This window comes from Ascaphus truei, chromosome 10 (assembly GCF_040206685.1).
Source record: "Ascaphus truei isolate aAscTru1 chromosome 10, aAscTru1.hap1, whole genome shotgun sequence".
Lineage (NCBI taxonomy): Eukaryota > Metazoa > Chordata > Amphibia > Anura > Ascaphidae > Ascaphus > Ascaphus truei.
The window spans coordinates 62,919,755-62,947,173 of record NC_134492.1 but is presented as its reverse complement, the minus strand read 5'-3'; the positions used below and the strand labels follow the sequence as shown (position 1 = coordinate 62,947,173).

The 27,419-nt window shown below is 51.2% G+C and overlaps 2 protein-coding genes across 5 annotated transcripts in view; one reads left to right on the top strand and one right to left on the bottom strand.

Annotated features, from left to right (window-relative positions):
- Positions 1-2,977, bottom strand: part of TRMT13 (tRNA methyltransferase 13) — a 47,344-nt gene extending 44,367 nt beyond the window's left edge. Inside the window, exons 1-4 of one of the 3 annotated variants that reach the window (XM_075617089.1) lie at positions 2,798-2,975; positions 2,598-2,761; positions 1,700-1,746; positions 1,533-1,599 (exon numbers count right to left, since the gene is read on the bottom strand). In XM_075617089.1, the coding sequence (XP_075473204.1) occupies positions 1,533-1,599; positions 1,700-1,746; positions 2,598-2,761; positions 2,798-2,930 (411 nt within the window). In that variant the 5' untranslated portion in view covers positions 2,931-2,975. Of the gene's footprint in view, positions 1-1,532; positions 1,600-1,699; positions 1,747-2,597 lie in introns of all 3 variants that reach the window. The other 2 variants (XM_075617091.1, XM_075617088.1) reach the window with 2 other exon arrangements.
- A 930-nt stretch (positions 2,978-3,907) lies between these two features.
- On the top strand, positions 3,908-27,028 carry SASS6 (SAS-6 centriolar assembly protein). Of its 2 annotated transcripts, none has more exons than XM_075617086.1 (17): positions 3,908-4,042; positions 4,431-4,491; positions 6,096-6,175; positions 6,269-6,373; positions 8,328-8,499; positions 8,586-8,663; positions 11,003-11,122; positions 12,612-12,803; positions 16,925-17,119; positions 18,943-19,032; positions 20,119-20,298; positions 20,841-20,922; positions 21,923-22,026; positions 22,186-22,323; positions 23,012-23,100; positions 23,212-23,306; positions 25,144-27,028. In XM_075617086.1, the coding sequence occupies exons 1-17, from the start codon at positions 3,972-3,974 to the stop codon at positions 25,236-25,238; spliced, it is 1,947 nt and encodes a 648-aa protein (XP_075473201.1). In that variant the 5' UTR covers positions 3,908-3,971; the 3' UTR covers positions 25,239-27,028. The 2 variants fall into 2 exon arrangements, with proteins under 2 accessions (XP_075473201.1, XP_075473202.1); XM_075617087.1 differs by lacking the exon at positions 3,908-4,042 and adding an exon at positions 4,059-4,079.
- The last annotated feature ends 391 nt before the right edge of the window (positions 27,029-27,419 follow it).

Below are 27,419 nucleotides of genomic sequence, written 5' to 3'. Positions count from 1 at the left end.
CATGGACGTGTCCCGTGCGTGTGTGCCGGTTACATGGACGTGTCCCGTGCGTGTGTGCCGATTACATGACGTGTCCCGTGAGTGTGTGCCGGTAACATGGACGTGTCCCTTGCGTGTGTGCCGATTACATGGACGTGTCCCGTGCGTGTGTGCCGGTTACATGGACGTGTCCCGTGCGTGTGTGCCGGTTACATGGACGTGTCCCGTGCGTGTGTGCCGATTACATGGTCGTGTCCCGTGCGTGTGTGCCGATTACATGGACGTGTCCCGTGCGTGTGTGCCGATTACATGAACGTGTCCCGTGCGTGTGTGCCGATTACATGAACGTGTCCCGTGCGTGTGTGCCGATTACATGGACGTGTCCCGTGCGTGTGTGCCGATTACATGAACGTGTCCCGTGCGTGTGTGCCGATTACATGAACGTGTCCCGTGCGTGTGTGCCGGTTACATGGACGTGTCCCGTGCGTGTGCCGATTACATGAACGTGTCCCGTGTGTGTGTGCCGGTTACATGGACGTGTCCCGTGCATGTGTGCCGGTTACATGGACGTGTCCCGTGCGTGTGTGCCGATTACATGGACGTGTCCCGTGCGTGTGTGCCGGTTACATGGACGTGTCCCGTGCGTGTGTGCCGGTTACATGGACGTGTCCCGTGCGTGTGTGCCGGTTACATGGACGTGTCCCGTGTGTGTGTGCCGATTACATGGACGTGTCCCGTGCGTGTGTGCCGGTTACATGGACGTGTCCCGTGCGTGTGTGCCGGTTACATGGACGTGTCCCGTACGTGTGTGCCGGTTACATGGACGTGTTCCGTGCGTGTGCCGATTACATGGACGTGTCCCGTGCGTGTGTGCCGATTACATGGACGTGTCCCGTGCGTGTGTGCCGGTTACATGGACGTGTCCTGTGTGTGTGTGCCGGTTACATGGACGTGTCCCGTGCGTGTGTGCCGGTTACATGGACGTGTCCCGTGCGTGTGTGCCGATTACATGGACGTGTCCCGTGCGTGTGTGCCGGTTACATGGACGTGTCCCGTGCGTGTGTGCCGGTTACATGGACGTGTCCCGTGCGTGTGTGCCGGTTACATGGACGTGTCCCGTGTGTGTGTGCCGATTACATGGACGTGTCCCGTGCGTGTGTGCCGGTTACATGGACGTGTCCCGTGCGTGTGTGCCGGTTACATGGACGTGTCCCGTACGTGTGTGCCGGTTACATGGACGTGTTCCGTGCGTGTGCCGATTACATGGACGTGTCCCGTGCGTGTGTGCCGATTACATGGACGTGTCCCGTGCGTGTGTGCCGGTTACATGGACGTGTCCTGTGCTGATTATGTGAACATGTCCCATGCGTGTGTGCCGATTACATGAACGTGTCCCGTGCGTATGTGCTGAATATGTGGACATGTCCCATGCGTGTGCCGATTACATGAACGTGCCTGTGTGTATGTGCTGATTATATGGACGTGCCTGTGTGTATGTGCTGATTATATGGACATGTCCCATGCGTGTGCAACACGCCGTGTGATGTACATACTGGCTGCGGCTTCTCCCTGGAGTTACATTTCTTCACATGCTTTTCCAGCTGGTCCTCATACACAGTGCTATGGAGAGATGACAAACACGCGGTTATCCCGCGGCACAGCGGGGACATATCACTTAGAGCCCGTGTAAATACACGTCTCCCAGATCCCGGGAACTCACTGCTTGGGGTCCAGAGGGCACGGGATCCGCGTTCTGCCGCTCTGCTCCTGGGAGGACACATTGAATATGAACACGTGTCCGGTTATCAGACAATGCTCCTCTCCGCATTCTCCCACCCCCCCTCTCCGCACCTAACCTGTCTTCCCAAATCTCCTATCTCCCCATTCTCCCCTCTCTGCACCTCCCCCTCTCTCCCTGCAACTCCCTCTCTCCCTACCTCCCCATTCTCCCACCTCTATCTCCCCATTCTCCCCCCACCTCCCCATTCTCCCCCCACCTCTACCTCCCCATTCTCCCCCCACCTCTACCTCCCCATTCTCCCCCCACCTCTACCTCCCCATTCTCCCCCCACCTCTACCTCCCCATTCTCCCCCCACCTCTACCTCTACATTCTCCCCCCACCTCTACCTCCCCATTCTCCCCCCACCTCTACCTCCCCATTCTCCCCCCACCTCTACCTCTACATTCTCCCCCCACCTCTACCTCCCCATTCTCCCCCCACCTCTATCTCCCCATTCTCCCCCCACCTCTATCTCCCCATTCTCCCCCCTCTCTCCGCACCTCTCCTATCTCCCATTCTCCCCTCTGCACCTCCCTCCCCTTCTCTCTGCGCCTCCCCATTCTTCCCCTGCACCAACAATCTCCGCACCTCTCCTCTCTCCCCATTCTCCCCTCTCTGCACCTCCCCCTCTCTCCCTACCTCCCCATTCTCCCCCGCACCTCTCCTCCATTCTCCCCTTGCGCCTTCCCCTCTCTCCGCACCTCTCCTCTCCCCATTCTCCCCCCTCTCTGCACCTCCCCGTCTCCCTAGCTCCCCATTCTCCCCCGCACCTCTCCTCCATTCTCCCCCGCACCTCTCCTCCATTCTCCCCTTGTGCCTTCCCCTCTCTCTCCGCACCTCCCCATTCCCTGCGTGTTCCCCACAGAATTTCTTTCCCTCGGACACGATCATTTTGCAGAATCGCCTCTTTTTCTGCACGAAGTAACTGCACCTCCCGGGCAGGGGTCCGGGGACGGGGCCACAAGGTTCCTGGGAACTGGGCACAGGGAGGGGGCCACAAGGCTCATGGGAGCCAGGCACAGTGAGGGGGCCACAAGGCTCCTGGGAGCCGGGCACAGTAAGGGGGCCACAAGGCTCCTGCAAGTTATTTACAGTGAGGGGAGTGGGCACGGTACAGGGGGTCTGCCCTGCCTCTGGCCCCATAAGTAATAGGGATTCCTGTGGCTCCATCACTCTGACCCTATCCCCTCAATAATTATCCCCCCCACCACTCTGACTTTATCCCCCCTTCACTAATTAGCCCCCCTCACTCCTCTCTGACTATCCCCCTCACTCCTCTCTCTGACTCTATCCCCCCCTCTCTGACTCTGTCCCCCCCCCCCACTCCAGACTCCTGGTCCCTGTAAACTATTTCTGTGTCCGACAGGTAATCCCTGTCCTAGCCTCTGCCAGTAACAAAGATGTCTGCCACTGCACGCCCCCTTCGGTGACACCATCACGCAATATATGCCTATTTCCCGAAAACAAGATGGTGGGCACGGCATCGCCTACGCGGTGACGTCATGACGTACACCGCGCAGCGGGCGGTTGATTTGGAATTTGTCTCGCGGTAGCGGCGGAGGGAGACCGGAACCGGGAGACAGAAGAGAGGGGGGACAGGGGAATAGAGGGGGGATATAGAGGGGGGACGGGGGGATATAGAGGGGGGACGGGGGGATATAGAGGGGGGACGGGGGGATATAGAGGGGGGACGGGGGGATATAGAGGGGGGAAGCAGGGGACGGGGGGATATAGAGGGGGGAAGGAGAGGGGACGGGGGGATATAGAGGGGGGACGGGGGGATATAGAGGGGGGACGGGGGGATATAGAGGGGGGACGGGGGGATATAGAGGGGGGACGGGGGGATATAGAGGGAGGAGGGGGGAAGGAGAGGAAACGGGGGGGATATAGAGGGGAGAAGGAGAGGGGACGGGGGGATATAAAGGGGGGAAGGAGGGGGGACGGGGGGATATAGAGGGGGGGATAGAGAGGAGATAGAGGGGGGATAGAGAAAGGAGAGGGGAGGGGGGGATAGAGAAAGGAGAGGGGAGAGGGGGATAGAGGAAGGAGAGGGGACAGGGGGATAGAGGAAGGAGAGGGGACAGGGGGATAGAGGGGGGATAGAGGAAGGAGAGGGGACAGGGGGATAGAGAGGAGATAGAGGAAGGAGAGGGGATAGAGGGGGGATATAGAGGAAGGAGAGGGGATAGAGGGGACAGGACAGGTTTCAAGATGTGTCAGGTTCAGGAGCTGCTGAGCCGGGAACTCAAGGTGCTGCTGAGGAGCCGGGACTGCGAGGAGCGGTGTGTGTGTGTCGGTTATACACTTGGCTTATATGGGGCACGTAGATCCGTCGCTAACTACCTCTAGCTACCAGGAACAGATAAATCCCCAAAATTGTTGGGCCGCCATGGCAACCCTGAAACTTCGCCTGGTTGTTTTAGTTCTTGTATTTTTGTGGCTTAAATAATGCTGTGGTCAACCCCAGATGTGTGTATGTATAAGGTCCCGCAACATAGGTAGGGCTCGGGGAGGGGGTGTGGAGAGGGGGGCCATTAGAAATGCTTTTCCGGCAGCTAAAATAAGTGCCAGAGCAGAGTTCCAGCGTGTGAACGATGGACGTATGGTAGTCCCTCCACTGCCCCCATCCCTAATATCTCACAGCACTGACATTTCTTTCTCGTGTCACAGGCGGCTGGAAGTCCGGATCTGTATTGAGCTGCATTCAGCTACAAGTCCCGTTCATAAGAAGGTTTGTGTGTGATCAATATTCATCTGGTCAGTTAGAAGCAGATTCAGTCCTAAATGTTTGGTATGTGAAGTACTGTGTATATGGCTGGTTCTGTGCAAATGTAGTTTGTGTATATGTGTATCGTCTTCAGCCCGTATCTCCCCACTGCTGGATGAAGCCTCCCCAATGATCTCCCAGGTGCTACGGTTACAGCCTCTCTTCTCCATGTCGCTCCCAGACATTCTCATCCCATCCTCTCCAGCCCGTGTCTCCCCACTGCTGGATGAAGCCTCCCCAATGATCTCCCATGTGCTGTGGTTACAGCCTCTCTTCTCCACGTCACGCCAACATATGTTCTCATTATACCTCCTATCTTACTTTTGGGCATCGTCTCAGTCTTTTAATCTCTCTTGGAATCCAGTTGAGTTCCATCTTTGTCCAACGATGGTCATTTCTTCTTGAGTTTTGTTTTGCCGACCGCCGTTTTAATCACCCTTGTGGGGATGTCACAGACTTTTGTTTGGTTTTGAACCCATTCATTCTCTCTTCCGTGTCTTCTGGTAATACCCAGCATGCATCTCTCCATACGTCTTTGCGTTGTCTTACGCTTCTTAATTATCTTCACATTTAGGGTCCAAGTTTGACATCCACACGTGAGCTCGGGCAGGATGCACGGGTCACATCCGCGCACGGGCAGGATGCACGGGTCACATCCGGGCAGGATGCACGGGTCACATCCGGGCAGGATGCACGGGTCACATCCGGGCAGGATGCACGGGTCACATCCGCGCACGGGCAGGGTGCACGGGTCACATCCGCGCACGGGTCCAACACTTTCCTCTTGAGGCGCAGGGGAAGGTTCCCTTGAAAGATTATCGTGTTTCTTCCTAATGCCTCTATTCCGTGTATATATGTATACGTGTATATATTAAATCAGCAGTACAAGCTGCCGTTAAAAAAGAAAAGCACTTTTTCCCCATTTAATATGTGCATCAATACAATCCACACAATAAGTAATTTGCCAAGTTGCCGAAGATTCGGCTCCGGGGTTCACTAAATGGCTGCCAGTGCAGCAGAAGAGGAGCAAAGATGCAAAGTTCTGTGGGGAAGATCATGTGACCAGGCAGTCAATAGATAAATTTGGTGCACTGCTAGAAAGAGGGCGGGGCTCAAAAAGGGGTGTGCCAGAGTCTGTTTCAGAAGAGGAAGGGGATGTGACTTTGTAAATTGTTGCTATAGAAACATAAAATACTTGTTGCATTATAATACTTAAAAAATGTCACTCAGAGTTTTGTTTTAAATGCTACAAGTATTTGCTCATAGTACAGAACTGATTTATTAGAAAACACACCAGTAGGATATTGCTTGGTCTGCAGCTTTAAAAAAATCCAGTTGGTGTTATTATTCGGCCTCATTTAATGAAGATTCCCCCTTTCTCTTAAGCACTAAGATGTGATTCTTGATACTTTATAGAAGATATCATATCAGCAGAATGATTTTGCAGCAGTTACAAGACGGGAGTCCAGCTCTGTGTCGTTTTACCCACGTCACTTTGAGAAGCCTGTGGGGTATTCTGAGACCCTCGGGCAGCACCATGTTGAATGTTTGCACTCTTCACCCCGTAGGACTTGGTAGTGAAGGTCACCGATGATGCCGACCCCTTCTTCCTCTTCAACCTTGTGATTTCAGAGGACGATTTCCAGAGGTAAGACGCTGCCGCGTGTGCGGTGTACGGGACATTCCCTGTAGGGTTTCCCTTTCTCTGACCTTGGCTCACCTGCATTCTCCTTCCATGAAGCTTGAAGGTGCAGCAGGGCCTCCTGGTCGACTTCTCTGCGTTTCCTCAGAAGTTTATCGATTTGCTGCATCAGTGTATCCAGGAGGAGGGCAAAGATGTGCCAAGGTAGGAAACCTAATCCTCCCCCTGTTTTCGGTTTGACTGGCTTATTCAGTAACCCCTGAAGCGACTGATCGCACCGCCATCGTCTGAGAATTCCTGTTGACTTGCATGGGAGTTTTGGGCTGATCGCAGGGTGATGGGCCGTTTCGGGGGTTATTGAATAAGTTCCTTAGTGAGACACTGACTTGCAGATATCAGAAATATAGGATCTTGCCATAAATGATGGAATTGGAAGGATTTTTCTGTGTGCCCTGTGTCATTTCCTGTTGGGTTTACCCCCCAAAAAGAAACAGGGAGGCTAATGATCAACTGCATCTCCTAACTAATAGACCCAATATTAATGTGAGTGAATGGCAGGTGCACACTATGGATAGACTAATCAAAACAAAATAGAGAACTGAGGGGCTCCCAAAAAAAAAAATCTGTTTGCCTTTTGTTGCCCAAAGTGGATTTCTTTTTGGGAGCCTCTCAGTTGTTCTCTGTTTTGGGTTTAACCCTGGCAGATCTGCTATAATGAGGGTTTTTCAGTCAGTTTATCTACATAAGTTAGAGTGGCACGCATGAGACATGGTTAAGGTACAATGGAGAGAACACCTGCATAAATTGGGTTTTAGGTGGGAGAAGCTTTTGACTTGCAGTCAGCGATGTGGCTAAGGCAGGGCCTGATGGTCACACAATCTCAAGCCGCCCTGCTATTTCCACTGCCCTCTGCGAGGAGTCCCAGAAGAGACCCGCAATACAATGTTAAGAGCGGATATAACTACAGTTATATACAAATATATTCGGGGACAGTACAAGGAGCTTTAAAAAGAACTATTTATCCCAAGGGCAGTACAAAGGATACGGGGTCATCCCTTAAGGTTGGAGGAAAGAAAATTTCATCAGCAACAAAGGAAAGGGTTCTTTACAGTAAGGGCAGTTACAATGTGGGATTCAGTACCCATGGAGATTGTGGCAGATACAATAGATATGTCCAAAAAAGGTTGGACATCTTTTTGGAAAGCAAAGGTATATCGGGAAATAAGTAAACATGGGAGGGATGTTGATCCAGGGAGTAATCTTATTGCCAATATTTGAAGTCGGGAAGGAATTTATTTTTCCCCTTATGAGATATCATTGGATGATATTTCAGTGGGATTTTTTGTTTGCCTTCCTCTGGATCAATATACTGTAAGTACGTACAGCTCAACCCCGTTATAGCACGATCCGCTACAACGCAGATCCTCTTATAACGCGGTGTGAGCGTGGCTCCCGTTTAAATAAAAATTATTATTATTATTATTATTTTTGTCAAACTTCCAGGATTTGCAGAGAGGAATGTCCGGACACACACACACACACACACACCCACACACACCTCCGCTGGGGGGAGGAGAGAAGGGAGCTGGCTTCTCCTGACTCCGTGAGATCCTTCCCACGCTCCCCCCACTCGCAGCTTTTCTGCACAGCACACAGATGAGATGTTGCTGCAGAAGCCGGGTAGTGCTGGGGAGGGGGGGGGAATTGCCGCTGCGTTGCCGGGCTCAGGGAGAGCTGGGAGAGTTATCCCAGCTCTCCGCCGGACGCGGAATCCCTGATCGCGGCGCCCTTTTTTTATTTTTATAACGCGGTCTCATTCTGTGGCCCCCGAGCACTGCGTTATAACGGGGTTCAGCTGTATTTCGGATAAAGTATCTGTCGTCTGAATGTAGCATAGGTTGAACTTGATTTACGCATGTCTTTTCTTCAACATCAGTAACTATGTAACCAGCATCCAAATGATTTAACAGTAAAATTAATTATGAAAGAGAGCTGCTGTGTATTGAGCTGTAGTGTAGTAGTGTAGAGTGTAGCATCAAGGCTGTGATATTAGGTTGTTTCTGTTCCCTGTAATGGTGCCAGCCAATGACCACCCTGCTGGTGTATGGCATGCCCTGGCTATATTAAGACTTGATTGTGGCTCGCTCGGTCCCTGCAGGTTCCTGCTGCAGTTGACCTCCTCGGCCTCTGTGTTGGGTAACTCTGCTGCCCAGCTGGACGTGGTGGAGACCAATCCGTTCAAGCACTTGACACACCTCTCATTAAGACTCCTGCCAGCAAACGACTTGGAAATTAAGACCTACCTCGCAGCAAGTCTCAGATGCATCAAGGTGATGATCTTGGGGGACAATGGATGGGGTGTAATTTATTACATGTGCGCTCACTTACAGGATAACCTGTTGGCTTCTCCACGTAGGAAGAAAAAAATGTATTACAGAAGTCACTTAAAAGAACAGAAGATGATCTTGGCCGACAGCTGATGTGTGTTCAGCAGGTAAAAGAAGCTGGGAGCGCTGAGAGTGTGTCGGGGTGGGGGAGGTGTGTCGGGGTGGGGGAGGTGTGTCGGGGTGGGGGAGGTGTGTCGGGGTGGGGGAGGTGTGTCGGGATGGGGGAGGTGTGTCGGGATGGGGGAGGTGTGTCGGGATGGGGGAGGTGTGTCGGGATGGGGGAGGTGTGTCGGGATGGGGGAGGTGTGTCGGGATGGGGGAGGTGTTATATTTGTGGCACATTCCAATCATTGACCTGTGTTTTTTTTGCACCTCGATTGCCAAGTGACTGTACTTTGGACATTTTTTGTTCAGCGCCCTTCTCACAATCTCACTTAACGGGCCTGGTGTGTATTTATTTCTGGTAATAGAAAAAAGATAATCCAGCACTCCAAGGGCAATAGAGATATACACAGAAAAAGAGGCATAGAAAAAAATAACCATTTAAATTAATTGGGTAAAACATGGGATGTACTCGCGTGAGAAACCCTAAAAACAAGCGCAATCCCTGATAGAACAAGCAAAGTCCATAGAGCAAGAGTATCACAGACATCAACCCCAATATCTTGCAGCATGAAGAGGGACAGGCGTCACAGGTCACAGCCGACCCTTCAATCGTTCCTACTTCAACTATGCAATCCGATCGACCTCTTATACTCGTCCCTGGATCAATAACACGATATCATGGCCCCCACGTATGCAGTCATCTAGAATTGAGTGTATCCTAATCCTCTAACCGTTTTGCATCATTGGCTAAGGTATATCGATAATGTTTTTGGTATCTGGACAAGAGGAGAGGACTCATTGATGGAATTTGTAATTGTGATTAATTCAGCCTTGCCATCAATTAAACTCTCAATGGCTCTGTCGAAATAGCTTTTCTGGACACTTAAAATTAGTAGACGTCAAGTGGGTTTCAAGACACCAAAACTACACATTGCAATAACCTTTGCCTATATTCCAGCTTACATCCAAGCCACACTCGCCATGGTTTTCTGCACAGCCATGTTTGCACTTTGCTATTCTGTGAGGGATTGCACTTGTTGTCTTTTTTGAGAGTTTCTCGGGTTCAGTACACCCCATGTTTTGTCCTCACAAGATCGTGTTTATAGTGGCCGCGTGCGTGACATGTCGCACGCCTGCTCTGAGGTCCGTGGTGGAGGCGTGGCCGTGACGTCACGTAAGCGGTTCTCCCTCATCGGCTGAACCGCTCCCGTGACCCGGCCGTCGCGCGGCAAAGACCAAATGTTTTTGTCTTCCCGAGAGTCGCGCTTCTTCGCTCGCGTGGTCGCGCACACTGTGGGCGGCATCATGAGGGTCCAAACATTTGTTCCGGAGGCGTGTGACGCCATTATAATTGCGGCCTAAAGTAGCACAGCACGGTTTGTTTACATTTTTTTTTTTTTTAATTCAATTTTGTTTTCTTACAGGGTTGAAGCGGGGGGTCTCCGGAGATGAACCCCATTCACTTCCGCCCCGGGGACCCCCTGCTTCCAGAGATACTTACCTTCAAAGGGGGTGTCAGTATCTCTCTGCAAGTTTTAAGCTCCCACGTCGCATGGGCCAATAGGAAGCGACTCCTGATATCACGGCTTTCTATTGGCCCACAGGGCCCGGGAGCCTTGAAAAGCAGCCATAATGTGAACCATTCATTGCAATCTGCTGTGCACCGCCCTCTTTTCCTGTTTCATCATAATGTGAACCCTGGGTGCGAGCCGGACTGGCTACCGGCGCCCACTACAAAGGTAAGTATCCCGGCACCGGGGTGTCCCTGGAGATTAAATAGGGGTTCGCGCCGTAGATTTCCTGCTTCAATGTGATAAAAGAAAGTTTGTGGGTCGCTGCTTTACATGTCCCGGTCACGCGGGCCAGTAACAAGCGGCCAAGGATCACGTCACAGCTTCCTATTGGCCCGTGTGACATGTTAAGGCCACCATTATGTTAGGCACACAAGTTCCCTGGCTGCAGATACTGGTACCCCCTACGGAGGTAAGTGTGTCTGGAAGCAGGGGGAACACAATTCAGCTTCAATCTGCTAATGCCAAAAGGAAATCACGCAGTGCTACGTGTGTTGCGGTTTTATTTGCGTGTATTTCTTGATATGCCTCCTCCTCTGTGTATATCCTTTTTGCCCTTTGTGTGCCTGATTATCATTTTTCTACATTTTGCTCCGTTCCGATGGTGAACGGGTGTTTTCCCACGCACCCCACATTAAACTAAACCTACATATACCATGACATATGTAGCTGGGCGTCCCTTTCCCATGTTGTACTTTGTTTCTAGTAATGGTATATCACAGTCACACACACAGCTCGTCACCAATCGCTCTGCCACGTGCTCCCCACAGACCCTGTCTGAGAAGAGTCGGGAGTTGGACAGGTTAAAAAGCGAGTGGTCGCTCCAAGTCACAGCCCTAACGAGTCAGCACTCTGAGGAGCGGACGCGTGAGAAGGACAAGGCACAGCAGGTAGGTGGGGGGATGGGGTCACACATGTATTATATTGTCTGTCTGCTATCTATAATGCCTCATAAGAGGGCTAAAGCAGAGAAACAAGCACAGCACCTTCACATTTGCACTCCTGATAAGTGTTCGATAGCAGAAGGTCTGTGATTTTGCAGGATCGGTGTGAGATGGTAGGCTCTGTCTCACGTTGGATACACACACACTGGGTCTGTGATTTTGCAGGGTCGGTGTGAGATGGTAGGCTCTGTTTCACTTTGGGTACACACAGGGGGTCTGTGAGATGGGTAGGCTGTGTCTCACGTTGGATACACACACAGGGTCTGTGATCTTGCAGTGTCGGTGTGAGATGATAGGCTGTGTCTCACGTTAGATTCACACTGGGTCTGTGATCTTGCAGTGTCGGTGTGAGATGGTAGGCTGTCTCTCACGTTGGATACACGGGGTGTGTGAACTTGCAGTGTCGGTGTGAGATGGTAGGCTGTCTCTCACGTTGGATACACGGGGTGTGTGAACTTGCAGTGTCGGTGTGAGATGGTAGGCTGTCTCACGGATACACACAGGGGTTTGTGATCTTGCTGTGTTGGTTTTAGATGGTAGGCTGTGTCTCATGTTGGATACACACACACACAGGGTCTGTGATCTTGTAGTGTCAGTGTGAGATGGTAGCCTGTCTCTCGTTTGGTACACAAACGGGGGTGTGATCTTGCAGTGTCGGTGTGAGATGGTAGGCTGTGTCTCACGGATACACACTGGGGTTTGTGATCTTGCTGTGTTGGTGTTAGATGGTAGGCTGTGTCTCATGTTGGATACACACACACAGGGTCTGTGATCTTGTGTCAGTGTGAGATGGTAGCCTGTCTCTCGTTTGGTACACAAACGGGGGTGTGATCTTGCAGTGTCGGTGTGAGATGGTAGGCTGTGTTTCACGTTGGATACACACGGGAGGTCTGTGATCTTGCAGTGTCTGCTAGATGGTAGGCTGTGTCTCACGGATACACATAGGGGGGTCTATTATCTTGCAGTGTCGGTGTGAGATGTTAGGCTGTGTCTCACATTGGATACACACACAGGGTCTGTGATCTTGCAGGGTCAGTTTGAGATGGTAGGCTGTGTCTCACGGATACACACACGGGGTGTGATCTTGAAGTGTCAGTGTGAGATGGTAGGCTGTGTCTCACGTGCTTGGCATACATACAAACGCTCTGTCTTGCAGAGTTCGTGTTAGATGGTTGACATTGTGTAGTGTGTGGGATATTCACAGACATTGTGTAGTGTGTGGGATATTCACAGACATTGTGTAGTGTGTGGGATATTCACAGACATTGTGTAGTGTGGGATATTCACAGACATTGTGTAGTGTGTGGGATATTCACAGGTTTGTGACCTTGGAACATAAGTTTTTAGATAGAGCAGGGTAAGTGTTAGCAGCCTCTCACATGTTGGATACATACAGGATCTCACTGTTGCATGGTACGTGTGATCTCCCCCCCAGGCTCACTCTCAGCTCCTGCAGCAGTATGAGCAGCAGAAGGAGGCAGCAGAGAGCTCACACCAGCGGGGCACCCAGCAGCTGCAGCACCGCGTCACGGAGCTGGAACACGCCAACAAGGAGCTGCTGGAGAGGAGATACAAGGCCGAATCCACCATTCAGGAGCTCAAAGCCAAGTTACAAGGGGTGGAAGATGTGAGCTAACCATGGTTATCCGCGCAATGAAACCCCAGAGGAAATGTGTATATATCTATTTCTCACTGTGTTCCCCCTGAGAGCGAGGAGACTGAATCAGCCATACAGTATGTTTTACTCACTTTGTAAAGATGCATTGCAGTTTTCTGAATCTTTTCAGTCTGATTTGGCAGCTGATAACTGGATAGACAGAGAAATCCGGATTTGTCTCGTGAGGCACACATGCGCTCGCCCTGTCCTGGGAGTGAGCGGTAACGGGTCTGATCATTCTCTGCACCCCAATATCCCTCGTTTCTCGCCCTGTCCTGGGAGTGAGCGATAACGGGTCTGATCATTCTCTGCACCCCAATATCCCTCGTTTCTCACACTCTGCAGCTCTGTGCTGGGAGTGAGCGGGGTCTGATCATTCTCTGCACCCCAATATCCCTCGTTTCTCACACTCTGCAGCTCTGTGCTGGGAGTGAGCGGTAACGGGTCTGATCATTCTCTGCACCCCAATATCCCTCGTTTCTCACACTCTGCAGCTCTGTGCTAGAAGTGAGCGGTAACGGGTCTGATCATTCTCTGCACCCCAATATCCCTCGTTTCTCACACTCTGCAGCTCTGTGCTGGGAGTGAGCGGTAACGGGTCTGATCATTCTCTGCACCCCAATATCCCTCGTTTCTCACACTCTGCAGCTCTGTGCTGGGAGTGAGCGGGGTCTGATCATTCTCTGCACCCCAATATCCCTCGTTTCTCACACTCTGCAGCTCTGTGCTGGGAGTGAGCGGGGTCTGATCATTCTCTGCACCCCAATATCCCTCGTTTCTCACACTCTGCAGCTCTGTGCTAGAAGTGAGCGGTAACGGGTCTGATCATTCTCTGCACCCCAATATCCCTCGTTTCTCACACTCTGCAGCTCTGTGCTGGGAGTGAGCGGGGTCTGATCATTCTCTGCACCCCAATATCCCTCGTTTCTCACACTCTGCAGCTCTGTGCTGGGAGTGAGCGGGGTCTGATCATTCTCTGCACCCCAATATCCCTCGTTTCTCACACTCTGCAGCTCTGTGCTGGGAGTGAGCGGGGTCTGATCATTCTCTGCACCCCAATATCCCTCGTTTCTCGCCCTGTGCAGCGCTCTGTGCTAGAAGTGAGCGGTAACGGGTCTGATCATTCTCTGCACCCCAATATCCCTCGTTTCTCGCACTCTGCAGCTCTGTGCTGGGAGTGAGCGGTAACGGGTCTGATCATTCTCTGAACCCCAATATCCCTTGTTTCTCGCACTCTGCAGCTCTGTGCTGGGAGTGAGCGGTAACGGGTCTGATCATTCTCTGCACCCCAATATCCCTCGTTTCTCGCACTCTGCAGCTCTGTGCTAGAAGTGAGCGGTAACGGGTCTGATCATTCTCTGCACCCCAATAACCCTCGTTTCTCACACTCTGCAGCTCTGTGCTGGGAGTGAGCGGTAAAGGGTCTGATCATTCTCTGCACCCCAATATCCCTCGTTTCTCGCCCTGTGCAGCGAGTGAGCGGTAACGGGTCTGATCATTCTCTGCACCGCAATATCCCTCGTTTCTCGCCCTGTGCAGCTCTGTGCTGGGAGTGAGCGGTAACGGGTCTGATCATTCTCTGCACCCCAATATCCCTCGTTTCTCACACTCTGCAGCTCTGTGCTGGGAGTGAGCGGTAACGGGTCTGATCATTCTCTGCACCCCAATATCCCTTGTTTCTCGCCCTGTGCAGCGCTCTGTGCTGGGAGTGAGCGGTAACGGGTCTGATTATTCTCTGCACCCCAATATCCCTCGTTTCTCGCCCTGTGCAGCGCTCTGTGCTGGGAGGGAGCGGGGTCTGATCATTCTCTGCACCCCAATATCCCTCGTTTCTCACACTCTGCAGCTCTGTGCTGGGAGTGAGAGATAACGGGTCTGATCATTCTCTGCACCCCAATATCCCTCGTTTCTCGCCCTGTGCAGCGCTCTGTGCTGGGAGTGAGCGGTAACGGGTCTGATCATTCTCTGCACCCCAATATCCCTCGTTTCTCGCACTCTGCAGCTCTGTGCTGGGAGTGAGCGGTAACGGGTCTGATCATTCTCTGCACCCCAATATCCCTCGTTTCTCGCACTCTGCAGCTCTGTGCTGGGAGTGAGCGGTAACGGGTCTGATCATTCTCTGCACCCCAATATCCCTCGTTTCTCACACTCTGCAGCCCTGTGCTGGGAGTGAGCGGTAACGGGTCTGATCATTCTCTGCACCCCAATATCCCTCGTTTCTCACACTCTGCAGCTCTGTGCTGGGAGTGAGCGGTAACGGGTCTGATCATTCTCTGCACCCCAATATCCCTCGTTTCTCGCCCTGTGCAGGGAGTGAGCGGTAACGGGTCTGATCATTCTCTGCACCCCAATATCCCTCGTTTCTTGCCCTGTGCAGTGCTCTGTGCTGGGAGTGAGCGGGGTCTGATCATTCTCTGCACCCCAATATCCCTTGTTTCAGGCGCCTCAAAAGCGATGCAGACCACAACGTATGTAGAAGCAGAAGTACTGTGGAGTGGTACCTCATTGGTGGACGCCCGGCTGTACACTTCACGATCACGGGCTTACCCGAGTCCCAGAGCAATCCGTACTTATACATTAAACAGAAAGAAACCGCTCAGGACATGAAACGGCCGGACGTCCAGCAAAACTGTGACTTCATTCTAACTGTATATTATATGGCCAACCTTTTTTTGAGGCGTGTTACTGTCCTACGGCCCCCTACATCTGCTTTCAAATAATAGCTAAAAATGAACTAAATAACTGCAAAAATAACAAAGTACAATAAAAAACATTGTAATATTTAAAAAAAAAAAAATTACTGCGAAGAAAAAACTTGAAATCCTAATTTAAAAAAAGTATCGGTGTAAAGTGTCTCCGTGGGATTTCTGAACTCGCAGGTAAGTCTCTCGGTATTAGGAGTGATTTCCGAGGTGGGTAACGGGACCCGACTGGCGCCCACATTCACTGTCACTACAGATCTGTACGTATTTCTAACCGTTCATCTGCTCACAAAACCAATACCGGGAACAACTTCCATTTAATTACATTATTTCAATTTTAAAATCAAAAGCAAAGAAGGTACCAGCACTCCTAGATGGGGGAAGTATCGTTTGTGCACTAGGGTGGGGGGGGCGGTATGAGAGCGAAGAACTGGTGTCATTGCATCCAGACGGAGGCAGAGAGCCAGCACCCCCACATTGCAGGCACTTGTTACCACACACAGGAGGAGTTTAGTGCAGCTGCACAATTGCAGGAGGCAGGATGGGTGAGAGAAAGTTCTAATTGATGCTCTTATAACAAGAGCTACCCTCATGTTTTTATTAATTTGAATGATTTCGTATTGTGTGTGTGTATGTGTTATTTTATTTATTTTTTTCCAGTCAGTTTTGATTTATTTATTTAGTTTTTGCTCCCTCACGTGGGCTATTCCACGTGCCGTCGCAGGCCGTAAGTTGGCCACCTCTGTTAGACAATTATTGGGAAAATGCATGAACTGAAACAAATCCTGCCCTGTCCTGAGTTATAATAAGCGGAGTGAAAGAGATTAAATAGTTAATAGATGTTTCAGGTGGTTTCCAACGGGTTGCTCCCCTCTGAACCCCTTTCAAGAGGAAATCCAAGCAGGGTTTATTTCAAATTTTTTAACATAGGGGCGAAGCAGGGGTCTCTGGAGATGAATCCCATTCATTTCAGCTCTGGGGACCCCCTTCCTCCGGAGTTACAGACGCAGGTAGCCGCTCCGCTTGGCTAGCAGGGTTCATGTAATGGCGGTGTCAAAGTTCCCGTGCCCTGCGGGCCAATAAGAAGCTGTGACATCATCCGGTGCGGCTTCCTATTGGCCGCGTGACGTGGGAGCTTTAAACCGAGATACAGGATCTTCGAAGGGGGTGCAGGTTTCTCGGGAATCGGGGTCCCCGGAGCTGTAATTAACATAGATCAGCTCTGGAGACCCCCTGCTTCATTCCTATGTTAAGAAATAATAAAAACGTGCATGAAATTCTCTTTGGAAATAATGCCTTTAACAAAGGACACAGGCACTTTTATTTAATACAGCGTCCGAAGGTGGCTTCCCTTCCGTGACTTCTCTCTCATCCTCTCCCTCCCCCCAGGAAAGCCAGAGAGCGCAGCAGGAGGTGGGTTCCCTGCGGCGGGAGAACTCTGCGCTGGACGGGGAGTGTCACGCGAAGGAGAAAGAGGTGAACCGCCTACAGATGCGGCTGGCCGTGCTAGAGCAGGAGATGAAGGACAAGGAGCAGCTGGTCCTGCGGAGCAACGAGGTGCTCACTGCCACCCAGGAGCAAAAGGTTGGCATCTAAACACGGGGCCCGTAACTCGGCTGTCTCAGGCTGGTATCTCATTGGCTCGCCCACTGCTCTCACGGCCGGAGGGAGTTGCGGGGGATGTACATACTGTGTTTGATTTCACGTGTGTGTGTGTGTGTCACCGGCTGATGTCGGACACGTAAATCATTCTCCTGAGCCTCTTGTTGCAATGTAGTTGGCCTTGTTAAAGAAATGGAAACAAAAGAAACAGCGCACAACGCCAAATAGTGAAGCAAGTATTGCTATATATTAGTAATTACAGGGTAATAAATCTGCGTACATCAAAACAGTGGAATAGGTGCATTTAGTGTGTTTCACACAAGTTACCACTCAGCAACTGTTGTCAGAAGAGTCTGGAGCTTGCTTCTCTCAGCGGGGGCGCTACGTTGGTTCAGGAGCAGGATTAATGTCCAAAACCCCTCATCCAGCAGTACATCGCTCCCAAGGGGATTTCCCTTTACAGCAACCAGGCTCCGTTGCAGGTATTGGTGCTTGGTGGGACCGCTCGCGCTTCCAAGCCGTCTGGTGCAGCGCGTGTAACTCAGCGAGCAGATCCACTGTGCGGGGGTGAGACCTCAGCTCTGCAAGGGTACACTCGGCGTGCCACGTTGTCGCTCCGTCGCGGGATACTGCGTGATGACGTCACAGTCTCCGCAGCAGCGAGGGAACCGGCAGGGAGGCAGTCAGAGTCTCTCATAAGCCCAAAATTACCACCGGAAGTGATACTAGCAGGGTGAAGCCAATGGAGGCAATGGCAATATTAAAGCACTAGATAAAAATCATCCAACATGTTTCGTAGAATAAACTACTTCTTCAGGGAGAAACTTCTTCCTCTGTTTTTTACGGCCTTGTTAAAGACCTTTGGGTCCAATGTTAATGTTTTATTTCTATGCGTGTGAATAGTTTACGTGATGACCTAGTACGGGGTGGCCCAATCCAGTCCTCAAGAGCCTCGAAGACTGAGCCACCTGTGCTGAAGCAGGGATATTCCCAATACCTGGCCTGTTGGTGGCGCGTGAGGACTGGAGTTGTCCGGTCCTGACCCAGTACATGCGCTTGGGAACATGTGACAGACATGATTGTGTAAGATACTCCTCCTCTAATTACACTTCTATTGATCCAGAGGACGGCAAACTTCCCCCCCTCCCCTATATGTAAATGAAATATGGATACTTTACAAACGAGAGACAGGCCGGTCTGCAGGTATATACACTATACATCTCATGCAGCGACCTTTGACCTCGCAGACTCTACATAACACCCTCCTACGAAGTTCTCCCTACTCACCACTTGGATTGTGAGCTCACCTGGGCAGTTACTTATTTTCCTAATGTTACTGTCAGGTCTGAAGCGCTTATTCCCATTATGTTTATATTATTATGTCCTGTGTATTACTGCTGTTAAGCGCTATGTAGCGCGGTGGTGCTATATAAATAAGTCTCTGGGGCAGTGATACAGAGCAGGGCGCTACTCACACGTTCAGAATGCAATTCTCCATTTAATGTGACAGCCAAGAGCAGGGGAAAGACCACGTTTCAGGTCCCACACGGACCTTTCATCAGGTGATGGAAGTTGCCTTTCCAATGTTCTTGGCTGTCGCATTAATTGGAGAATGATGAACTTGTGAGTAGAGCGCTGCTTTGCACCTCAGTCCTAGAGGAGACCTGCACTTTGGAGAATGTGTGCTTGTTGTGTTGGCTGCACAGGCAGGATTCTCCTCGCCTGGAGCCGTTTCCCGCAGTTTGGCACTGTGCTATATAATTAAAGGCATCCATAAACCCCAGGGCAACGTGTGTCTTTCACAGGTGGCATTGGAAGTTAGTGCGGAGAAGAAGCACGTGCGTGTGGGGAAACTGGAAGCAACGATAAAGTCGCTATCTGCAGAGCTTCTCAAGGTGAGACCCAGGGACACAGTGAGGGGGGCTTGTCAGGACCGAGGGGTGTTCAGGGCTGTGGATCAGTGTGAGATGGACGCTGCAGGACGGGTCAGCCGGCTTCTCTTAGTGTACCATCAGTTTAAATCCCAGTTGCAGCTCCTTATTCACTTGGGCATAATTACGAAGTCGTCTACTGCCATAAGACCTTGGTTTATTCATGTCTGGGTGCGCCGGCGGGTGTCTGGGTGCGCCGGCGGGTGTCTGGGTGCGTCGGCGGTGTCTGGGTGCGCCGGCGGGTGTCTGGGTGCGCCGGCGGGTGTCTGGGTGCGCCGGCGGGTGTCTGGGTGCGCCGGCGGGTGTCTGGGTGCGCCGGCGGGTGTCTGGGTGCGCCGGCGGGTGTCTGGGTGCGCCGGCGGGTGTCTGGGTGCGCCGGCGGGTGTCTGGGTGCGAAGCTAAAACACATTGATTTCTCAGGAAGATAAAGAACTAAGAAAAATATATATCAGAGCTAGAAAGAGACATATATCAGAAAATATAAAACACAGACAAGAATCCTAGGAACTGTTTGAAATAACAGACAGAGCTAAAAAAAAAAAACACGGTCACACCTGTCAGAATATAGATTTTAGCTTATAGACAATGTATGGGAAACCAGGAAAAGAATCTTATCACTAAAAATGTCCTCCTGTTTCATGCTGCCCTAAAATCCTTCGTAAGAAAACCAACTTATAAGGAAACATTTTAACCTATTGTGTGCTGAAAATATATATTGCTATACTACTGAATATAAATATATATCAGCCATGACTCACCGATCAAATAACATTTGATGTATGGTGCAGTGTACTAATAATAATATTATTATTATTATTAGGACTGAATTATTAATATTATTATTTCTGGGAAATGACCTGAGTGTGCGTGGGATTCCTCTATCCAAGAGTGTGTGTGTGTGTCCACAAATATACCATGTATATTACAAAGTACTGTAGAAACAGGGAATTAATAAATAATAAAGCATTATTCAAGCTCGGTGAGCTGATTGGGTGCGCAGGCTTGCAAGGCGCTGTAATAATTCTCCTCTTCCCACCGCGTGCTCTGAAGGCGAACGAGATCATTAAGAAGCTGCAGGGAGACCTGAGGGGCCTGATGAGCCGTCTGAAACTGAAGAACACGGTGACCGTGCAGCAGGAAAAGCTACTGGCAGAGAGGGAGAAACTGATCCAGGAGGAGCAGAGGGAGCTGCAGGATGCCAGGCAGAGTCTGCGGCTTAGAGAGGAGGAGGTGAGGGGGGAGAGGGAGCTGCAGGATGCCAGGCAGAGTCTGCGGCTTAGAGAGGAGGAGGTGAGGGGGGAGAGGGAGCTGCAGGATGCCAGGCAGAGTCTGCGGCTTAGAGAGGAGGAGGTGAGGGGGGTGAGGGAGCTGCAGGATGCCAGGCAGGGTCTGCGGCTTAGAGAGGAGGTGGTGAGGGTGGAGATGGAGCTGCAGGAAGCCAGGCAGGGTCTGTTTTTGTTGAGTTACCTGTTGTATTACCAAGCTGACTAGTCTTCCAGATAACCCTCTGTTCAGGAGATAAATAAAATAGTGGGTTGGTGTTGGGGGGTTAAAGTGACTGCAAATAAGTTTCCTTGCCAGCGAGAAAATCAATAAGGAGAATGTCATTCACCAGCGCAAATAATCTAAATAGAAACACTGCATGAAATACAGAACAACATGTTTAAAGCACAGCAATTTTATACGGGTTGGGGAGATATCCGGACTTCCAGGTGGGATAATCTCAGAGATAATCGGGCTGAGCTGCCTTTTATTTAATGTTCTTGTTTCAGGCCGGAAAACTGCGAAATCAGTTAGACGCAACAGCGCAGAAACTGGAGGAGAGCAAACAGCTCCTGATGACCAATGAGAACGGTGATTAATAACCTTAATACCACACCCTGTGCTGCTCTTATTCACCTGGCGCCCGTCACGCTGCTCCTTTTCCCCCCTTGCGCCCGTCACGCTGCTCCTTTTCCCCTCTCACCCTCGTCACGCTGCTCTTCTTCCTCTTGCTCTCGTCATGCTGCTCTTATTCACCTCGGTCTCGTCGCGCTGCTCTTATTCACCTCGGTCTCGTCGCGCTGCTCTTATTCACCTCGGTCTCGTCGCGCTGCTCTTATTCACCCCGGTCTCGTCACGCTGCTCTTATTCACCTCGGTCTCTTCACGCTGCTCTTATTCCCCTCTCCCTGCTCTTATTCCCCTCGCCCTCGTCGCGCTGCTCTTATTCCCCTCTCGCCCTCGTCGCGCTGCTCTTATTCCCCTCTCCTTGCTCTTATTCCCCTCGACCTCGTCGCGCTGCTCTCATTCCCCCCTCTCCCTCATCGCGCTGCTCTCATTCCCCTCTCCCTCGTCGCGCTGCTGTTATTCCCCTCTCCCTCGTCGCGCTGCTCTTATTCCCCTCTCTCCCTCGTCGTGCTGCTCTCATTCCCCTCTCCCTCATCGCGCTGCTCTCATTCCCCTCTCGCCCTCGTCGCGCTGCTCTCATTCCCCTCTCGCCCTCGTCGCGCCGCTCTTATTCCCCTCTCGCCCTCGTCGCGCTGCTCTCATTCCCCTCTCGCCCTCGTCGCGCTGCTCTTATTCCCCTCTCGCCCTCGTCGCGCTGCTCTTATTCACCTCTCGCCCTCGTCGCGCCGCTCTTATTCCCCTCTCGCCCTCGTCGCGCCGCTCTCATTCCCCTCTCGCCCTCGTCGCGCCGCTCTCATTCCCTTCTCGCCCTCGTCGCGCTGCTCTCATTCCCCTCTCGCCCTCGTCGCGCCGCTCTCATTCCCCTCTCGCGATGGGGAGAGGGAGGACGGACGCCTCCAGACAGTGTTTTGGTGCCTCTGTGTGTCGCTGATCTTTTCTCTCACGGGTACATTATTTCTGTGCAGTTATTTCATGGTTGAACAAACAGCTCAATGAAAACCAGTCTGCAAAGAGCCAAGAACTGCCCGGCAGCGCCCCCTTTAGGATGTCCGGGTCCCCCAGCCAGGCGGTAAGTGGGTTATCAGGAGTTGGGTTACCCCTGCCTTCAGGCCTGTACATGCACCTTTCGTGCGATCCCGCGCCCGGTGCCTCGGCGTTTGAAAGCCGCACCTCTGCCTCAATGTTTCTGACCCTGTTCCTCACACCCGGCTTGGTTTTGTCTGTGCAGCCAGAGTACCGGTTACCCTTCCTCGCCTCTCGCATGAGCTACCCCGTCCCCTCTTCGTACCACTTCAAGTCCTCCTACATACCTCCCGCTGCTTCCACCCACCAACCCTCACTGGAGGTGATCCGCCCCGGACCAAGGGTAAGCGGTCAATCTTCTGGACGTGTGAGCCGTCGGGGTGTTGGTCTCTGCAGGGAATGCGTATGGTGCATTGTATAATGGTGAAGAGTATTTGTAACCAAGCTAACACACACGAATAGACTTCTTGGTTTCTTGTCCTTTAAAAGGGAAAGCAGTATTGCTGCTTTAGTTTTATTGGTTTGAAGCAGGAGGTCTCCGGAGCGGGACTGCATTTATTGCAGCTCCGGTGACCCCTGATTCCCGAGATACAAACCTCCGTAGGGGGGGTGCCGGTAGAAGCTCTGGCCAGGCTATCCAAACGACAGTTGAAATGTTTTATGTCAGGCGGGCCAATAGGAAACTGTGACATCATATCTGGCGGCTTCCTATTGGCCAACGTGACCGGGACATTTAAACGTGTGGAGCCATTATCAGCGCCCCCTAGTATTTCAGAAAGCTTGGGATCTCCGTAGCTGGTTCGAAACCCCCCCTGCTTCCCACTTAGGGGAAAACATTTTTTTGGGGGGAACATATGCTCCTTTAAACCCTGATCTGTCTTGGGGGGGCCCTTACGGGGGTTTGGGAACCGCTGCTGTAGTGCATTTAGTGGGACGGAAGGACTGCTGTCATAATACAAACTGATTTCTCGTTCTGTGCTGCCCATCGCTCTCGGACGGGCGTCGAGTCTGACCCTCTCCTCCCTTTCCAGGTTCAGTACAGCAATCTGTTTCCAAAAACAAATCCCCCGTGTGCGGGGACACAGAATCCCGGCTCGGCTCCCAGTGCAAATAAAGAAAAGTAAGTCTGTCTCCCTATACATCCCTCCTGGGAGCTGTCCCCCGATCAGAGCACATGCGCATGCGTTGCACGGTGCAGAACGTGCTGAGCGAGATGTTGCCCTTGTTTCAGTGGGGAGGCGGCAGGTTTGGACTTAAAATACCTGAAGAAGAGAAATGGCGTCTTTCCTCTGCGAGGACTCAACCACAACCTGGCGAGCGGCACAGGTAGGGCCAGGGAGGGGTTATCTTTACCGCTGTAACACAGGTAGGGCCAGGGAGGGGTTATCTTTACCGCTGTAACACAGGTACGCCCAGGGAGGGGTTATCTTTACCGCTGTAACACAGGTACTCCCAGGGAGGGGTTATCGTTACCGCTGTATCACAGGTACGCCCAGGGAGGGGTTATCTTTACCGCTGTAACACAGGTACTCCCAGGGAGGGGTTATCTTTACCGCTGTATCACAGGTACGCCCAGGGAGGGGTTATCTTTACCCCTGTAACACAGGTACGCCCAGGGAGGGGTTATCTTTACCGCTGTAACACAGGTACGCCCAGGGAGGGGTTATCTTTACCACTGTAACATAGGTACGCCCAGGGAGGGGTTATCTTTACCACTGTAACATAGGTACGCCCAGGGAGGGGTTATCTTTACCACTGTAACATAGGTACGCCCAGGGAGGGGTTATCTTTACCACTGTAACACAGGTAGGGCCAGGGAGGGGTTATCTTTACCGCTGTAACACAGGTACGCCCAGGGAGGGGTTATCTTTACCGCTGTAACACAGGTAGGGCCAGGGAGGGGTTATCTTTACCGCTGTAACACAGGTACGCCCAGGGAGGGGTTATCTTTACCGCTGTAACACAGGTACGCCCAGGGAGGGGTTATCTTTACCCCTGTAACGGCACATTTCTCATAAACAGAAAGTATATAGATTAAACAGCACTCTAATAGTGTAATGAAGATAAAAAATTACTGTGGTGCACAGGACCCTGGAGGGACCCTATACCCTCCTCCAAGACAATATATAACACAAAGGGAAGGGACGCAGCACTCAAACGAAATAATGAAAGGAAGCCGAAATGTCAAAAAGAGATTTTACTAGAGTATAGCCACAAAATACCAGGGCATGTAGCGTTTACTGTGCTATTACTCAGAGTAGTGTGAATAGCAAAAAGTCCGTTTCCAGAATATAGTACAAACATACAATTGATGTGCACAAAATGGAATGGGAGAACAAACGGGAAGGGGAGGGAATGGAGGAGGAAAAGACAAGGGAAAGGGGGAGGGAGGGAACAAGACAAAGATAAGGGGGGCAACGTTTTGGGGTGTAATGCCCCTTCTGGACCGTTCCCCAAGATCACAGCGATCAAAAGTACTTCCCTTATGTCCTATAAGGACAATGTCTCCCAACAAGTAAAAAATGCACTGGCAAAGAGGGTGAACTGAGTATACATGTGACCAAAGGATAACAATGCAATATCCAGCCTAATGACTGGTAGCAGTGCTAATTTGAGTAAAGCCCAACGGGCTAATGGCTATAAGGTAAGTCAAAAGGTGTACCTATGGCAGACAGGATAATAATGCAATATCAGGCCTAATGACTAGCAGCAGAGCTGATCAGAAAAATACTGATAGTGCTTAGGAACTCCTGTCCTGGAAGAGCCAAAACTCAATGTATAAGCTGCTTTGAGCTGCAAAAGCCAATAATGGTGTAACAAGGTCAGTCATGTGAATGGTGAGGTCACCACTTAGCTGGTCAGGAGTATTACTTGCACCCAAATCCAGAAATGTCTCTGGCAGCAGCACTAGGAACTCTGCCGGTCGCCTCTGTTTCTCATAAACAGGAACAAGCTTCAGCCATAAATAAGTGACAGGAGTCCTGTTCCCAAGAGCTTACATTCCAGACAGGTTGTCAACATGTCCTGCCGTTGCCAGGGACCTGGTATTACCCATCCACTGCTCCTTGAGACCTGACTAGACAGATGACAGTTTTGCCGGGTGTATGAAGCCCAGTTACGTCGATTTGTCCATCAGCCATTTTGTCTTCTTTCCACATTACAGAGCACATGAAACCCTCGTCACTGACCATCACCCAGGCCAGGCCTCCCCCTGCCGCCTCCGCCTACTTCCCTGGACAGACGTCTCCTTCCTCTTAATCCAAGACCTCGACTAGTTTCCTAGGTCTCCGAGTAGAGACTCAAATAGTTTTTTGGGACCCTCTGTGTGCACTGGAGAAGAAGAAGAGATCTCCCCCCTGTGAATCGGCAGAAAACCATGCGCTCGATCACATGATCCCTCCAGCAGGGAAGAAGAATCCTTTATTTAATGCCTAGTGCCGTTATGGGTCCATGTGCTGAAGCCGTCTCCGTGCGTGGTCTCCGGGCCTTCCCCACTGTTCTTATATTGGTGTGATGGCAGCTTGTTTTAACTAAATTACTTTAAAATGTACATTTTTTTTTAAAGGGGAGAAAATCTTCTTGTTTGTGAGCGTTTGAGATAAAATGCAAGAGATCTGTACTACATGGGTCTAACCTGACTGCAGTGCATTACCAATAGATTTGGCAGCCAAGGGGTTAAACGTTGCTCTGTTCACCTTTTCTTTGGCCAGTCTAGAAATGATTTGCTTAACGTCAGACTAAAAACCAGAAGAGAAACTTTTACGCCCATAATCATCTTTCTCTTAGTCCTTCCATGGCAGTGCATGCTGGGTTCCCGTTCCCAGTCCATATCTTAGTCCTTCCATGGCAGTGCATGCTGGGTTCCCGTTCCCGTCCCCAGTCCATATCTTAGTCCTTCCATGGCAGTGCATGCTGGGTTCCCGTTCCCGTCCCCAGTCCATATCTTAGTCCTTCCATGGCAGTGCATGCTGGGTTCCCGTTCCCGTCCCCAGTCCATATCTTAGTCCTTCCATGGCAGTGCATGCTGGGTTCCCGTCCCCAGTCCATATCTTAGTCCTTCCATGGCAGAGAATGCTGGGTTCCTGTTCCCATCCCCAGTCCATATCTTAGTCCTTCCATGGCAGTGCATGCTGGGTTCCTGTCCCCAGTCCATATCTTAGTCCTTCCATGGCAGTGCATGCTGGGTTCCCATCCCCAGTCCATATCTTAGTCCTTCCATGGCAGAGCATGCTGGGTTCCCGTCCCCAGTCCATATCTTAGTCCTTCCATGGCAGGGCATGCTGGGTTCCCGTCCCCAGTCCATATCTTAGTCCTTCCATGGCAGGGCATGCTGGGTTCCCGTCCCCAGTCCATATCTTAGTCCTTCCATGGCAGGGCATGCTGGGTTCCCGTCCCCAGTCCATATCTTAGTCCTTCCATGGCAGGGCATGCTGGGTTCCCGTCCCCAGTACATATCTTAGTCCTTCCATGGCAGGGCATGCTGGGTTCCTATCCCCAGTCCATATTTTAGCACGTTTGGGCTGGAGATCCTTTTTTGTCTCTAGCTAAACGTGCTCATGTGCAGCCTACAATCATCACCTGATTACACCTCCAACTTGATCCCCCAGTGTCCTGCACCGAGAGGTTTTTTGCCGTTCTCTGCCACGATTTTAGGTGTACAAGTTCATTGGTTACAGCTTGCAAATGGAATACAGCCGAGGTAGCTTTTCATCCGGACACAGAACTGTTGCCAGATTGTCGTGACAGCCGTAAGGACTCGTGCGTGAGACGAGCTGGACACGAAACCTTCACTAGAATCATGTCCAACCAGATCCAACTGTACAATATTCCAGACCATAGATATATGCAAAGCTATACTAATTACAAAAGGGCCCTTTTCTCCTGCTACCTCTCCTCTTAAAGCGTGTTTAAATTTCACTACAGACGTTTGCTAATTGTTTTGCGGTGTCAAATTTGTACATTTGTTAATAATCAGTGTGTTTACAAACCGGCGTGCCACATCACAGTTGAAAAATGAAAGATTCAGTTATTAAACATGCTTCACGTGACCCGGTGGTCAGCTTTTATTATTCATTTCAATAGATAAGTCCTGCATATAGTAAATATGGAATGCTGAACTCCAGTCCTCAAGCACCCCCCCCCCCCCCCCCCCAGTCAGGTTTTCAGGATATCCCAGCTTCAGCGCAGGTGGCTAAATCAGAGGCTCAGCCCTCAGTCAACCCCTCTGCTGAAGCTGGGATATCCTGAAAACCTGACCTGTTGGGGGGGCCTGGGGACTGGAGTTGAGCCCCTGTACTAAATGATTAATGCATATGCTTGGCACTTGGGAGGGTCTCTGCAGAGAAATTACTTAAAAGCATTAAGTCCCACAGTGCAGGTAACGTAATAATTCAAATTGTAATTGGTACCTTGGAAATATTCAAAGCCCATTTAGTAGAA